This window comes from Micropterus dolomieu, linkage group LG06 (genome assembly GCF_021292245.1).
Source record: "Micropterus dolomieu isolate WLL.071019.BEF.003 ecotype Adirondacks linkage group LG06, ASM2129224v1, whole genome shotgun sequence".
NCBI lineage: Eukaryota > Metazoa > Chordata > Actinopteri > Centrarchiformes > Centrarchidae > Micropterus > Micropterus dolomieu.
The window spans coordinates 12005544-12019355 of NC_060155.1; the positions used below are offsets into that span (position 1 = coordinate 12005544).

The 13812-nt window shown below is 40.1% G+C and overlaps 1 protein-coding gene across 8 annotated transcripts in view; it reads right to left on the reverse strand.

Moving 5' to 3' along the window:
• greb1l (GREB1 like retinoic acid receptor coactivator) overlaps positions 1-13812 on the reverse strand; it is a 43848-nt gene that overhangs the window by 16877 nt on the left and 13159 nt on the right. For 4 of the 8 annotated variants that reach the window (XM_046050962.1, XM_046050958.1, XM_046050956.1 and 1 more), the window contains 10 exons: positions 9034-9098; positions 4968-5127; positions 4336-4509; positions 3919-4095; positions 3541-3717; positions 3293-3415; positions 1988-2110; positions 790-927; positions 546-671; positions 4-141 (listed from right to left, as the gene is read on the reverse strand). In XM_046050962.1, coding sequence (XP_045906918.1) covers positions 4-141; positions 546-671; positions 790-927; positions 1988-2110; positions 3293-3415; positions 3541-3717; positions 3919-4095; positions 4336-4509; positions 4968-5124 — 1333 coding nt within the window. In that variant the 5' untranslated portion in view covers positions 5125-5127; positions 9034-9098. Of the gene's footprint in view, positions 1-3; positions 142-545; positions 672-789; positions 928-1987; positions 2111-3292; positions 3416-3540; positions 3718-3918; positions 4096-4335; positions 4510-4967; positions 6442-9033; positions 9147-12124; positions 12287-13812 lie in introns of those variants that run through there. The other 4 variants (XM_046050960.1, XM_046050959.1, XM_046050961.1 and 1 more) reach the window with 4 other exon arrangements.

Sequence of the window (13812 nt, forward strand, 5' to 3'; positions counted from 1 at the left end):
TACCGATGAGTATGACAGGGCGGACTCCTGAACAGTTGAGCAGGTTGTCTGGGACAATGACCGTCTCTCCAGCTGTGACAGGTTGGGGCTGAATCACTCCTGCTACTGGTGGCTGAGGAGAGGGCACTCCTAACAGAGAACCTGGAGGGAAATTAAGAAATTACTGAACATGTCAATACTAGGAATAGTCATGTCCTGCTAATTTGCGGAATAGGTTAACATATTGGTGTTTTACATGAGCCTGAAAACACTGCTGTAATATTTCGGGCTGATGTACTGTGATCACAGAAATGTTAGTAATGAAAAATCAGTGGAGACAATTTATTTGAAATGATGGTAGTATATATAACCACAATTGTGACTGAAATCTTCCTCAATCATGTAATTTAAAAAAAATCATTTCTGCAACGAACACTCCAGCTCTATCTCCATGGAGATGCTTAGTGAATCATCCCTAACAACCAGATAACGTCAGGGATGTGGCATACTCATCCCCAAACCAAAGGGAGGGGAGGTGGTTTTCTTGAATAGGTTCAGAAACTGACCTGGAGAAGAAACTATTGGCCGGATGGCTGGCACAGGGATGGCTGTCGGCGGGACGGGTACCAACGCGTTGGGATGCCAGCTCCGGTGGCGCTTCTTTGGAGGACCCGAGTTCATGACAGAGGATACTGAACATCAAAAGGAGATGCAACAAAATAGAGGAAAAACAAATTAATTATGAATGTAAAACATATTGTGCTTCTAAAAATATGTGACTTTATTTTCTCTTCAGAGAGAAAGACCTACCTGGACTGTCTCCTAAGTCAGCAGTGCGATACCCCTGACCTTGAGGTCCTAAAGAGACCTGGGAGGGGCTCAGTAAAGGAGGACGTCCATCAGCACCCAGACCATTAGTCTGCCCGTTCACCCTCAGAGCTGTGGGTACTGAAGACAGACACACATGCACATAAATATAAACATACATGATGTTTAGCAGGTATTATGTTAACCATGTTCACCATCTAAGTGTAGAGTGTTAACATGCTAACATTAACTATTTAGAGAATGGCATTACTTTTGCAGGTACTTGAACCAAACTGAAAATTTGACCTGATGATGGCGCTAAAGGCAAAGTCAATTAGATCACCACATAAATAGGATTCATCCACTGGGCATTACTAACGTCTCTAAAAAATGCCAAATGCCAGCAATCTATCCAGTAGTTGTTATATATTTATGATATGTAAAGTATATATTTTAGACTGGACCAAAGTGATGGACCGACTGCATCATTGTCCCTCTTCCCATTCCTGCAGCAATGGCACTAGCATGGTTCAAAAATAATTTGCGGCTAAGAAATAAATAAATGTAAACATAAAAATAGTTTCACAACTGTAGCTATCTACAGAGGCTGAGTAATACATGAAAATGAGTCAGTACTTCCAGTGGCTTATTGATTTCCTATACATGAACATCTATTGCCAATGACCGGATTGGACATTTTCCAATCTCAGATTCACTGTGTTTGCAATATGCTAAAACATTGATTGGTATTTGTAGCATTTACTTGTCAATAGCATAGCCTTGTAAAGGGGCTAATGGATAGCAAGGCCTTAAAAAGTCATTACAGCATTCCTTCCTTCAGTATTGATCAGTGTGGGCATACAAGTGCACACACATGCATGTGTTTGTGTGTACATGTTATGTGTGTTTGTTTGTATGAGTGTATTTGTATAGCCTGTCATAGGAGATTAACATCTGCCATGACATGCCGCCATGGCCCCATCTGCCTTATGCTGAACCACTTATAAAAAAAACGTAACTAAGCAATCATTTTGTTTGTGTCAAAACCTGAATACAACAGGGAATGTTTTACGTTATTGTGTGTGTCTTGTATCATATTTCTGGGATGATTAATAATACAGCCAAAGTAAAGCATAATACAGAGGAGGAATAAATTGATTAAACAACAAAAAATTACAGGTGTACTGGTAAAGAGCTTCACCTATTGGTAGAGTCTTGTTTCCAGGTGTGGATGCCAGAGGCTTGAGGAAACTGCAGTCTCTGCCGAGGTCCTGACTCCCAAAAAAGAGAGAGGTTGCTTGCGTCGTTCTGGTGGGTGGAGAATCTGGAGGGATAAACAAAAGATAACCATTCAGGAATGTATCATTAAAATACATATAACACTGACTAACTCATTGTCATGCTGGTGACTGATGTTCTCTTGCCCACCGACTGGCTACAAATCTATGGGATAGCACAAAACTCAAACTGCAGCCTTAAACGCCCACTGCTCCCCTGATTAGCCATTTGGTTGACTTTGGCCTTCATGTGTCAAACAAATGCTAACAGACTTCTGTGTATGTATCCAATGTCTGTTGCACAATACAAACAAACCATAACTCTTTTTCATTAATCATTTCATTAGTCATCTGGAGCATGTTACGGTGTCTAACCTCTTGACTTTCTAAACAAGTGTCAGCGACCTCTTTGGGAGCAGGGTGTACCTGGAGGTTGCAGTCAGGAGATTATGGCAAGAGTTATGACAACAACGCGCCCTACAGCTCAGCTGTCCAACACATTAATGTGTGAGATCTCTGCTGACAGGCAGCTTCAAGGTTCAGAACAAATCAATACCATAAGCCCAGGAGCTTTTTCAATCCAAGAGGGAGCAGGCGCTCTTGTTGTGAGAGGTCAGAGAAGGACAACATCTCCTTAAAGAGAAGCAGAATCTGTCTCACAATAATATGGCAGTTAGCTATTGGTTTACCTGAAGAAATTATTCTTAGGCTACAGTACATAAAATTATTATTTTTTTAATTTAATAAAATTTTTACTTGGCATGACCTCATATGACAAAACGTGACAGAATTATATGCCCCTCAAATGTAGAAAATTTATTTTTTAGCCTGATGGCAACTGATATCAGATACTGCAACAACCACTGCTAATAACTATAATACCTATAAATCAAAAAATATACTGGAAAGGGTATTTGCGAGAAAAAGGACCAACAATGCCTCTTCTTTGTCACCATCTGACTTATAAATATCTGAATGCAGTTTAGTGGTTCAAGCATCAGACTATGCTCACCTAACCCACTTCAGGGCTTAGCCACCACCATCTGTCTCTATGGCAACATAAACCTACATCTACATAGCTTTAGACACCTTTCAGTTTTTATTCAAACAACTGTTTAATCAGTATAATCAGTGTAGTATAATCATCTTGCATAGGAGTTAATCCATGTCAGCCTGAAGCGAATTGCTAAATCTAGCAATGCATGCATCTGTGCTGCATGCGGTCTCACCGGAGAGGGAAAAGGGAGAGGAGCTGTGTCCACTGGTGCCTCCGTTTTCTTTACTGCTGAGAGAGGAGGCTGAGCTGGGTTTGGACGTTGATGCACTGTTGGAGAACTGACGGGTTTTACAGTCTGAAAAAGGTGCAGAGAGGAATGGCAAAAACTGGGACATACGGTACGTAACAGCACAGCATCACAGAATACATTGGTACACTGCGAGACAATGACTGAATAGCTGCGTTTAGAGTGTTTTTTACCTTTCCAGCAGATGAGGGGTCCTTTGCACAGAGCACCCTGAGAATTCTTCACCAGGTAGTATTTTAAGTGCTTCTGCTTTTTGGGCTGGGTGGATAACTTCAGGTTGATGTGGTTCGAAAACTCAGTGAAGTATCTGAAACCCTTTTCCCCACAGCCCACACAGTTTCCTGAAAAACCTGGAGATAATGTAACAGAAATGTAATTATTGTATTGCATTATTTTACAAACCCTTTAAAATTACAATCCATTCAAGTGTATGACACTGAAACACAGGCTAACAACAGTGCTTATTCATTCTTATTCTATCGGTAATAAAATCCTACTGATAGCTATCTGTCTCCTTCATTCCTATCTCAAGACCATGGGAACAGACTGACCTAAAAGTGCATTTTTCCCATTCTCGTCAGGCAAAAAGCGGCGGTCCACGGCACAAACAAGGATGTGCTCAGGGGCGCCAGGGGACTTGGCGCCGACCAGCTCGAAGCCTGCTGGGACTTCGAGGGACTCTGTTGCTAGGGAGACCACTCGGAGGTCCTTGCCGGCCTGACAGAATCCTGAGGGGGAAGGATTTTTTCAGTCAGAGGATGTGATAGATGACAGATGTGATATTTGAGGAAAGAAAGAAGGACTTAGATTTTATTTATATATTGAGTGATTAAAACAAAAACACCAAACTCATATCTACTATAATTCTCATCATCTTTAACAACAAGATTGATGTAGGAAGTTTTTGTACTTCAATATCAATATGAACAGTCAGTCGAAATAAAGGCTTTTTGAGGTATGAGACTTACCGTCCAGTGTGCAGCAGCCGTCGGGTGCAGGGGCTTGTAGGTAGGGAAGTGGAGGGCTGCTGCTGTCTGAGTCATCATCATCCTCCAGCTCCTCCAGATCGTTGGAAGAGTGGCCATTCATAAGCTCGTGGCCTGGCGGCTCCCCACCATGGAGGTCAGCTTTTGTTTTTATGTCTGATGGACATTTCAAATCAAATTATTTTCACTAGAGCTGGATTAGAATTTTAGGTAACACTGTTTTTCACGGGTCCACAAATTCTTAATTTTATTTTATTTTTTTACGAAGTTTAGTGGAACAAACTATGTAATCTGACACTAACTGCAGGGAATTATAGTGAATGGTTATCTCAGAGTATTTTAGTCTGTGTAAAAAAATTACATATTACTGTCCAAAGGTAAGAATCCAATTTCACATAAATAAAACATAAATTAATATTTATCTGGGTTTCAAAAGAGCTGTTCTTTCTCTCACTTAATTTTACTACAGCCTTTAACTACAGGAAAGACAATATTTAAAGATTTAGTGAACCTGAAAATTCGGGTATTTGTGTAAAGACTAGGGAAATCTTTCCTATAATCCTAATTCAGTTTAAAACCACATCCTGTTTTGCTGTTTCCTGTGAGGTTCCTACCTTCCATGTTACCAGGATAAGGCTCTGGCTCAAGGTAGAGCTGTGTGAAGATGGGCTGTGGATCTCCACTGCTAGAGCGCAGTGATGCCTCTATAGAGTTATGGAGAGCCTCTTCAAATTGAGCAGACTTCAGCTGCCCGGCGTATGAATTCCCCATTATCTGTGGAAGCAACGAGAAATGAGCTGGATGCTGAACAAAGATGCATAGCCATCACAAGGTTTATTTCATCAATTCATTGATTAGTTTCTTACGTAAAACTAGCAAAACAGCCGACCAGCAACAGGTGTCTCACACAAATGCATTCATGTTTTCAAATAAACACAGCTGCATCATTCTGAGGGTTAGGTCGGTGTAGGTCAATTGGCTTTTTAGTTAAATTTAGACATTAATCAGTGTATGATAAAAAATAGTTTGATTACTGTTAAACAATCAGTTTAGTAAGGCTTGTCTATTAGAAGTCCTTCAGCCATATATGCTGAGAGCATTATGCTTTATGCATCAAGCTGTAGATGCCTCCAGCCTTTAGTTCAGTATCAGGTTTAACTAATTGTCGTAGCTCCAGCGCAGCACTAGATTAATGTGTTTTGCATTAGCAGGCTGAGCCGTACATTTAAACCTGAGTTAATTGTGTTTTATGCCTTTTAAGAGAGTGGCAGGCACAGCGAGGACAGATTTTACAATGATAATGGCTTTGATAGATCACAAAATGCAATGCATTAGCCCAAGCTTACCAATGACACTTCTTGTGGTCTGTAATAAACATCAAACTTCTATTATATAGTAAGTGTGCATCAGCTATGTCGACAACGATGTATTCAATGTATAATTGTATGTATCTTAAGTGTGCAGACCTGGAAGAATTGGTCATTAATCACTCTATTTATCAATGTAAAATTTTCAAGAAAAATGCTAAAACTTGAGATTCTCAAACATTTCTTTAAATGGAACACCTTAAGGTTCTGGACTGCTGATCGGACAAAACAAACAATAAATTAAATTAATTAAAGATGTCACATTGGGCTCTGGGTAATTGTGGTTGGGAATATTCTTTTTGACCAAACTACTGACCAATCTTTTTAACAGGTCAACAAAGAAAATAATTGTTGGTCTCTATTGCTGCCCTGTACATGTTTAAATGTGTCTGGTTTACCAGAAGTGCTTGCAAATAATAACAGAAGCTACTGTTATAATAGCACACATGCAGTCAGCATGTTTGTATGCTTGCACACACACACACACACACACACACACACACACAGTTTCTCTATGTCAGCCCAAACATAATGGCCAGGGCCAATGGCTTTTTCCTCTGTTTTTTTTGGCTCTTTCGCCTTCTGTCTTTGGTGTCACTCTGCCTGCGCTGCCCCCTTGCCCCCTCCACCCCAGTGTCCACTCTGAGACATCTGCCGGAGTCGGCTTTGTGGGCCTGAGGTTGGCTGCCTCTCTGGTGGCAGGTGGCAGCTGGACAGAGGGCTAAGCTCAAAGAAGAGAGAACAAGAAAGAGACAGAAGGGGGACATAAAAGAGAGAAAGAAAGAAAGTCCAAATGTGGTGAAAAGGCAGCACTGACCAGTGGCTGTGCTACACCACTGTGTCCAATCATAACACAATGGAGCTTCCTACTCAAACTCCCATTTTTCCGTTTGTCATAACATTTCACTAGATCTGCTTTTAATACGAAGCCAGTAATGAAGGGTGTCCAATCTGTGTGGGAAGGAAAGTTGTAAAACAAAATAAAGGGAGTTTTGGCTGCTTTCCTGATGCTAGGGGTTTGGCCTAAAATGCCTTCCATGTTTGTCCTTGGACTACATTTGACTGGTGCAGACCAGTGTTGTGGTTCATCAACACTAGAGCAGCCAAGTGGGGGCCCAGATTGAAGACTTCAGCTATTTGGCATAAGCTCAAACTTCATACAAAAATCCTGCACAGCTGTTGAAGCACTTACAGGGTTGTGTGTTGCATGAAGCAGGCAAAGGCAAAGAATTAGAAATTAGTAGCCACAGCACTTTTGCTAAATGAAAACATAAGTCACCATAAGGTGTAACCATTTTTTTAATGAATAATCAATCATGTTAGATTTGTAGATTAGTTAATGACAACCACTTTTTACTATATTTAAATGTATTGTTTAGTAGGACAAATAGTTGAAAATATTCTATCCTATATGACAAAGACCAGCAGCAAAGCTTAACATTTTTGAAGCTAGAACCAGTGAATATTTGGCATTTTTGCTCAGAAAATGGCTGCAATTCTTGTCAATATAGCTGTCCATTGACTAATCAATCTACAGACTTCTCATTTCATCTCTACAATTCATGAACATATTTTAAAATCTGAGTCTATTAGTAATGTGAAAGTAATCAAGAAAACATTTCATGCACTTTGCAGCAATCAGATCATTGATTTCTAGGTTAGTTGCACTGTTTGTCTGTACCATACAGCGAATATGTTGGTGAATCAATATCTACTATATATACAGTGCCTTTTGGCCACACAGACACCCTGGACCTTTTTTTATTTTGTCAGTAATGGGCAGGGAGGGAATCAAGTTGGAGCTGCTTTTCTCCTTCAAGGTCTCATTTTGCCCACGCCTGGACAGGTTCCAGACACTGTGTTTACCTAACAACATTCCAGGAGAGGAATCTGACCAACCCAGACAAAAGACAAGATTAAAAGTGCCTGTCCATGCTGTCAGAGAGATAAGAAGCTTAACAGAATAAAGCTACAGTATTTCTTGCTTAACTGATGGAGGAAGGTGGCTGCACAGAGAAGCAAAGACAGAGGGGGTAAAAAAAAAGACAGAAGAAAAGAAAATGAGCGCCTGAGGGTGTTTTTAAGAAGCCGCTGCCTGTTCAATTGTAAAGTCAAAAGAGGCTCCGGAAGTCTCTTTGGCCGGCTGACCCTCAAGCCTCAGCGGACATTTGTCATTAACCTCGTGCAGGCCGGAGGTGAACACAGAATGACCTTTTATCACCTGTGCAACTTCACAGTCAAAGCATTACTGTGGCAGAGGTTGCTTAACAATTGTTTCTAGGGTGTGACTCTGGTGGTTGCTGAGGTCACTTGTAGTGGCAGGGCGGTATTTCAGGTGAGTCAGGCCCCATCAACACTACTGCGTTTTCGTTTTAAAACGGAGACCTTTCCAGATTAAAGTGACGAAAACAAAGAACGGAGAGGTTTGAAAATGCTGCAAACCCCGTTTTTCATTTTGAAACTCCGCAGAGTGTTTTAGTGAAGACGGGCAAAAACAGAGGACTTTAGAAACGATGACGCAGACGCTCACGTTTGGCTCTCTGATTGAGTCTCATAAGTCATGCAAAGCAGAAACACGATGTTGCTGACAGAGTTTTTGATTTGGTATTTTTATTAAAATATTTTGTACCGCGCAAATAACACTTAGGCTATAGCCTACACTTGTAGGCTACTACTGTGTATGCCACCGCAATTACTTTGTGACGACTTCCAGTCTGTTTTCCACCGCCACAGTTGCTTTTAACTCTTGTGTTACATTCAGTAACCGTCCCAGCTTTCGCCAAATCTTCTATAACTATGGAAGAGAGAGACCGTCTGCTTCATGTTTACACCGGCACGCGTATTCCCAGTGTACGTGAACGGCCACTAGATGTGCGTTTTTCAGTTGTTTTAATGACGGAGATCAACTCTAAAACGCAGCTAATATGCTGGTGTGAACGGAGATCATATTTGTTTCAAAAGTAGTGTGGATGGGGCCTCTGTGGCTGCAGTCTGCTTGATGGATGGTCAAACATAATGAGTGGACTCTACGGGGGAGATGCAGTTTAATGTTCAGAGGCTAATGGCTGGTTAGTGGTGACTCTAAAACTGCCTCTCAGCCAGTCAGATGGTCAGTCAAGGCCATTCCTCAGCTCCTGGGTGGCATCAACAGATTGCATGAATGTGACCCCAGGTCAAAATAAGCTAGTCTAATCTTCAGTCAGTGGGTTTGAGAGGACAGAGAAACTATGAGGACACAGACGCTACTCTGAAATAACAGCTAAATATCTTACAGATATCACCTGAGCAGTGCATTAAAAACAAGGTTACTTACGTTGTTGGATTGTTCCCAGGCGTGAAGGGACTTGTTCACCTCTGCTACATGCTGGATCACTAGCACTAAATGGAAAGTTTCAGCAAAGACATTTCACTCAGTGCTTTGAAGACCTGGGGTAGAGCAAGGAGATCTCATATTAGCTAGTGTCACTGTCAACGATACAATGAAACACAAATGAAACATTTATCCATTCTGAAAAATATGCTGTAGTTTTCTCTAAGTAGCCAGTATAATACATTCTATGATTATGTTAATCTAAGCTCATTCAAAACACAACAAAACGCAACAAACAAGGTCCATGGAACCAATTAGAGCAATTTTTATGACTTATTTTTCCTAAAACTTATTAGCCGAATTCTACGTGCCCCCACCGCATCAATGCACTGAATTGTCTTGACGGCCCTCTCAAAACATGATTGATGAACAGATTAAGGCAGATTGCTGCAGAATATCTCAAGAAAATTGAAATTTATTCTGAAATATCATCATCAAAGGTTTGACAAACAGCTGAAATAATCATGTTTAATTTTTCACTTGTATCAAGAAAATAAGATTGTAGGATTCCAAGATAAAAAAAAACAATGTTGATGTCTGCTACAGATAGACAGGTCCCCACAGTCCAGAGAACATGCCCATTCATGAAATGAATGGGCAAAGAGTGGGCATTTCACTCTTGCCACCCAAACCTTAAAAGTGTCTCAAACCATGACATTGTGTACTCACTATTCCAAGGCTAAAAAGAGTGTTATGTGAGACAGAGGCCCTGGGGCTATTTTCACAAAACACAATTGGGTGTTTTAGTTTGTAGCTACACTCACTACACACAGTCACTCTACTCTGAATGGATTTGCCAGTTACTTTGACCCTTTGACAAAGTATTGTTTAGCCACTCAGTGTCTGATATAGCATAAGCAAAGTTCCCTTCAAAACACACTGACAATCTACCCTATCAACACTTCTGACTATGTGGTGCTATTCTGTAAGCTGGTCTGGGGTCCAAGTCCTTCAAATAGCAAGTGTACACAAGCTGGTTCAACTTGCATTTACTAACCACAATGGAACTTATTTTGTAAATGATTAACCAGCTTGATACAGCTATTCAAAGTAAAGAGTTACAAATGTCAATATGTCAGACAGAACCCTGTACGCCTTTACCTTCTGGACAACTGAATTGCTTACTGAAACGTTTGTTTAAGACAGAGTTTCAGAATTCAATGTAGCATTGATCCTGTGATATGTACTATTCTGGCTAAAGTATCATAACACAAGTTCATGCTTTACCCTCCACTGGGTGTTCTCACAAAGGATATGAATATCAACCAAAGTCTTGCTCATTACCCAGGCAGCAGAGTATTGAAATATGTTGATGCTTCATGAAGCGACACAGAAGGAGATGCAGATGGCTGCTAAGATGAAGCCACCAACTAAAACTAGATACCAAAACAACCCCAGCCCGAGGTGCTTAACAAGCTCCTGTTTTTCAAGTAATGACATTTGAGGGAATGTTTACACTGACACACTGGTTCGGTTTCTTACCGGGCTGGATTCTGTGGAGTCAGATCAGTCCCAATATTAATGACGGAGTAACAAATGTATTTGTACATAAATGACTCTCTCCACAAACATATTTGTCAATGCATTTAAAATGCATTTAAAATATGTATTGTTGTATATAAATGTAAAACAAATCCACAAATAAAAAAATCTGAATATATAAAAAAAAATTATATACAAACTGCTGAACCTACATTTACAAACTGCTTGTGATGTACGACATGTCACTTATGTCACACATTTCCCACACACCACTTTGAAATGCAAGTGCAACTACATGTGCATGCATACATACACATACATACACAAATACACACACACACACACACACACACGTACACACACATACACTCAACAGTAAGTCATACATTCATATGACTCCCACTAATTTATACACTACAAAATGTAGAAAGATATTTTGAATTGCAGAAAATAGACTGCGCTACTGGGATTGTGATAATATCACAGTTAAACAATATCTCATTTGATTAGATTTAAAATGTTCCATTAACTTTGTTTTTAACAAATGCAACCATAAAATTGCATAAACCATTAATCTCCATCTGTGCTGGTGTTATTGCTTAGATTTTACATTAAAGACTGTAAAAATTATGTTTTCTCTGTATATCATCCCTTTGTTGCAAAAAATACTTGGAATGGAAAGAAAAAAATACTTAGGAGTGTTGTAGGTAAGAATACATTTTGATCGCTCCTACTGTTAAATAAATATCCTAAAATAAATCTCATAACAGGCATTTATCCTGAACATTTTTACATCATTTAACTCTTACTTACTTACTTTTAACCCTGCCTTTTCTTTCTCTCCAGTCCTTCTTTTGTTTATCCCTCAACCGCATGATTACATTACAGTGTTTACAATAGAGGGAGAGAGGCAAGATTAAACATACTCCCCATCTTAACTTGGTTTGATCAAATTCTGACTCAGCAAATCCTTCAAGTCACAGCCAACATATTTCTACATAAATGTGAAGAAATACTTCTACTGTTTTTACATTTTATATAAATTTCTGAGAAAGAGATAGGTGATGTTGATACTATCCATCCGGTAAGCTTTGCACAGATTACTGTTTAAAATATACTAATTAAACAACTACAGGCAACTAAAAAAGTGTTAATCCAGCATTTAAAGATTTAAATTAAAACTACCAATTGACTAAATTAGTTTTTTTCTTTTTCATCTCAGTTGTGAAAAATAGCTGTAGATAAAATGTTGATGAAAATCTGATAAATATCTAAACTGTTTGTACCTCATTGTTATGCTTTAACATTTTGAGATCCATACCAATAGCTGAAATGTGGGAAAGAGCTCAGCACACTCTTAGCATGAGAAAAGCTGTGGTGAAAAGACACTGCCCATCAGAGAGAAAGGGGGGTGGGGTAAGAAATGAGGAGGGAAAAAAAGACAAACATCTCTCTATGTTCTCTAAATTAGGTGCTAAAAGCCCATCTCATTAATGCTACATCAGGGCCACATGTGACACACAGCAAGTGGTTTAGAATGCTTCTCCTGTACCTTCCATGACTACACGGCCGGATGAACCCTTCAAATCCAAATCAAATGCAGTAAATCCCAAATGTGAAGGCAGTTTTCAGTTATAGTCCATTTTAGATATAAAATCCTCGCTGAAAGAATTTGTCGATATCCAGGCAGCATATGGAGTTTCACTCTTCCCTTGTGTGTCTCAGGCCACCTTTGTCATGATACTCTATAGACAGAAATGGGAATCCCACTCTTTCCCTCAGTACAGCAGAAACCCTCCCTCTTTCTCTCTCTCTCTCACGCCCTCTCTCTCACTCACATGCAAACAAACACATACACACAAACCCCTCCCCCTAGTCCCCTATGCCCTGCTCTGTCCTGTGCCATTTGCCAAGGAGGGAAGGAATCCACTGGGGGCTCATTCATCTTGGCCCTGCTGACCTCCTGTGGTGACAGATGCTCTTGGAGGCCTGCAGAGCTGTAGGGGGAAACAAAGAAGAGGGCCCAAATTTCCCTGCAGCCACACAGCCACAGCACCCTGCCACGTGTGACCCCCAGCACGCCAAGACATCCGCTGTGGGTACTGTGTCGGGTGGAAGTGTTCATTTTCTGGAAAGATGAGGGGCGTGGATTGATCTTCAGAGTGAAATCTAACTTCCGCTCTCAAGCTCAGCTCAGTCTCTTGCTGCCACACTCAACTTTTTTTTATTGGGGGGCCAATTCAGAGACAGGAGAATCCATCCTCAGCAAAATGGGGACAAGAATGTCAGGTCAGCTTGAGCATTTTGTCTCCATAGCCTTGCCCAGGATTGACCCCACACTGGGCTTTTACTCCCGTAATAAATACCAGGGGCTCATCTGGTCAAAATAAATAAACAGAAAAGCACCACAAATCAACAGATGTCAGATGTCATTATAACCTAGTGATCAGTGTTAGTACCTATCATACGTATAATGATATTACTAAATGGAGAGGTTACTCATTTCCAGGAAATCACCAAGGGGCTCGAGCGTGATCACACTGTATTTAAGTGAAGTTAGGTATGTGTCACATCATTGCTAAAACATGCACATGTAAGAAATCGGAGCAAAATGGCAAACTTACTTCAAAATATAAGACTAATTAAATCACTCCTCCCTTTAGTCCAGTTTCCTCATAGTGTGCGCAATATGCTGACATTATTTTATGGATTTACAATCCAGTATCAACAATTACATTTTAATTCTTCAGTCTTTTTCCATCCAGGGTGCGTTGATTAACACACTCAACTATCTCCTGACTTCAAATGGTAAACACAACCTGTTGTCAGATTGCCAAGTCTAAATGCACTTCCAGGACATTGTTTAGACTGCCATACAGTTTTATATGAATCAATTACTGTGGCCTTACACTTTTTTACAATTTATCGGCACCCCAAGGCTTCTGTGCCTGTTTTCCTGCCGACTAATTAATGTCAAGTAAAGTCTGCAAGAATTTGTCAGGTAAACAGAAGGTCTGAGTAAACTCACATCTACTTGGTGGCAGGGAAGATGCACTCACTGTTTACCATGACACACAGTATTTTGGTCTCTCTTTAATACCAATATTTCCCCGCAGATTAATTAATTAGATTCATTAATAGTTAAAATTGCTTTCATTGAGATGAAAGAACAAAGACTGCTAATGTATATATTGGAGATTTACCTTAAAACACAAAATAATAACAGCAATGTTTGCAATA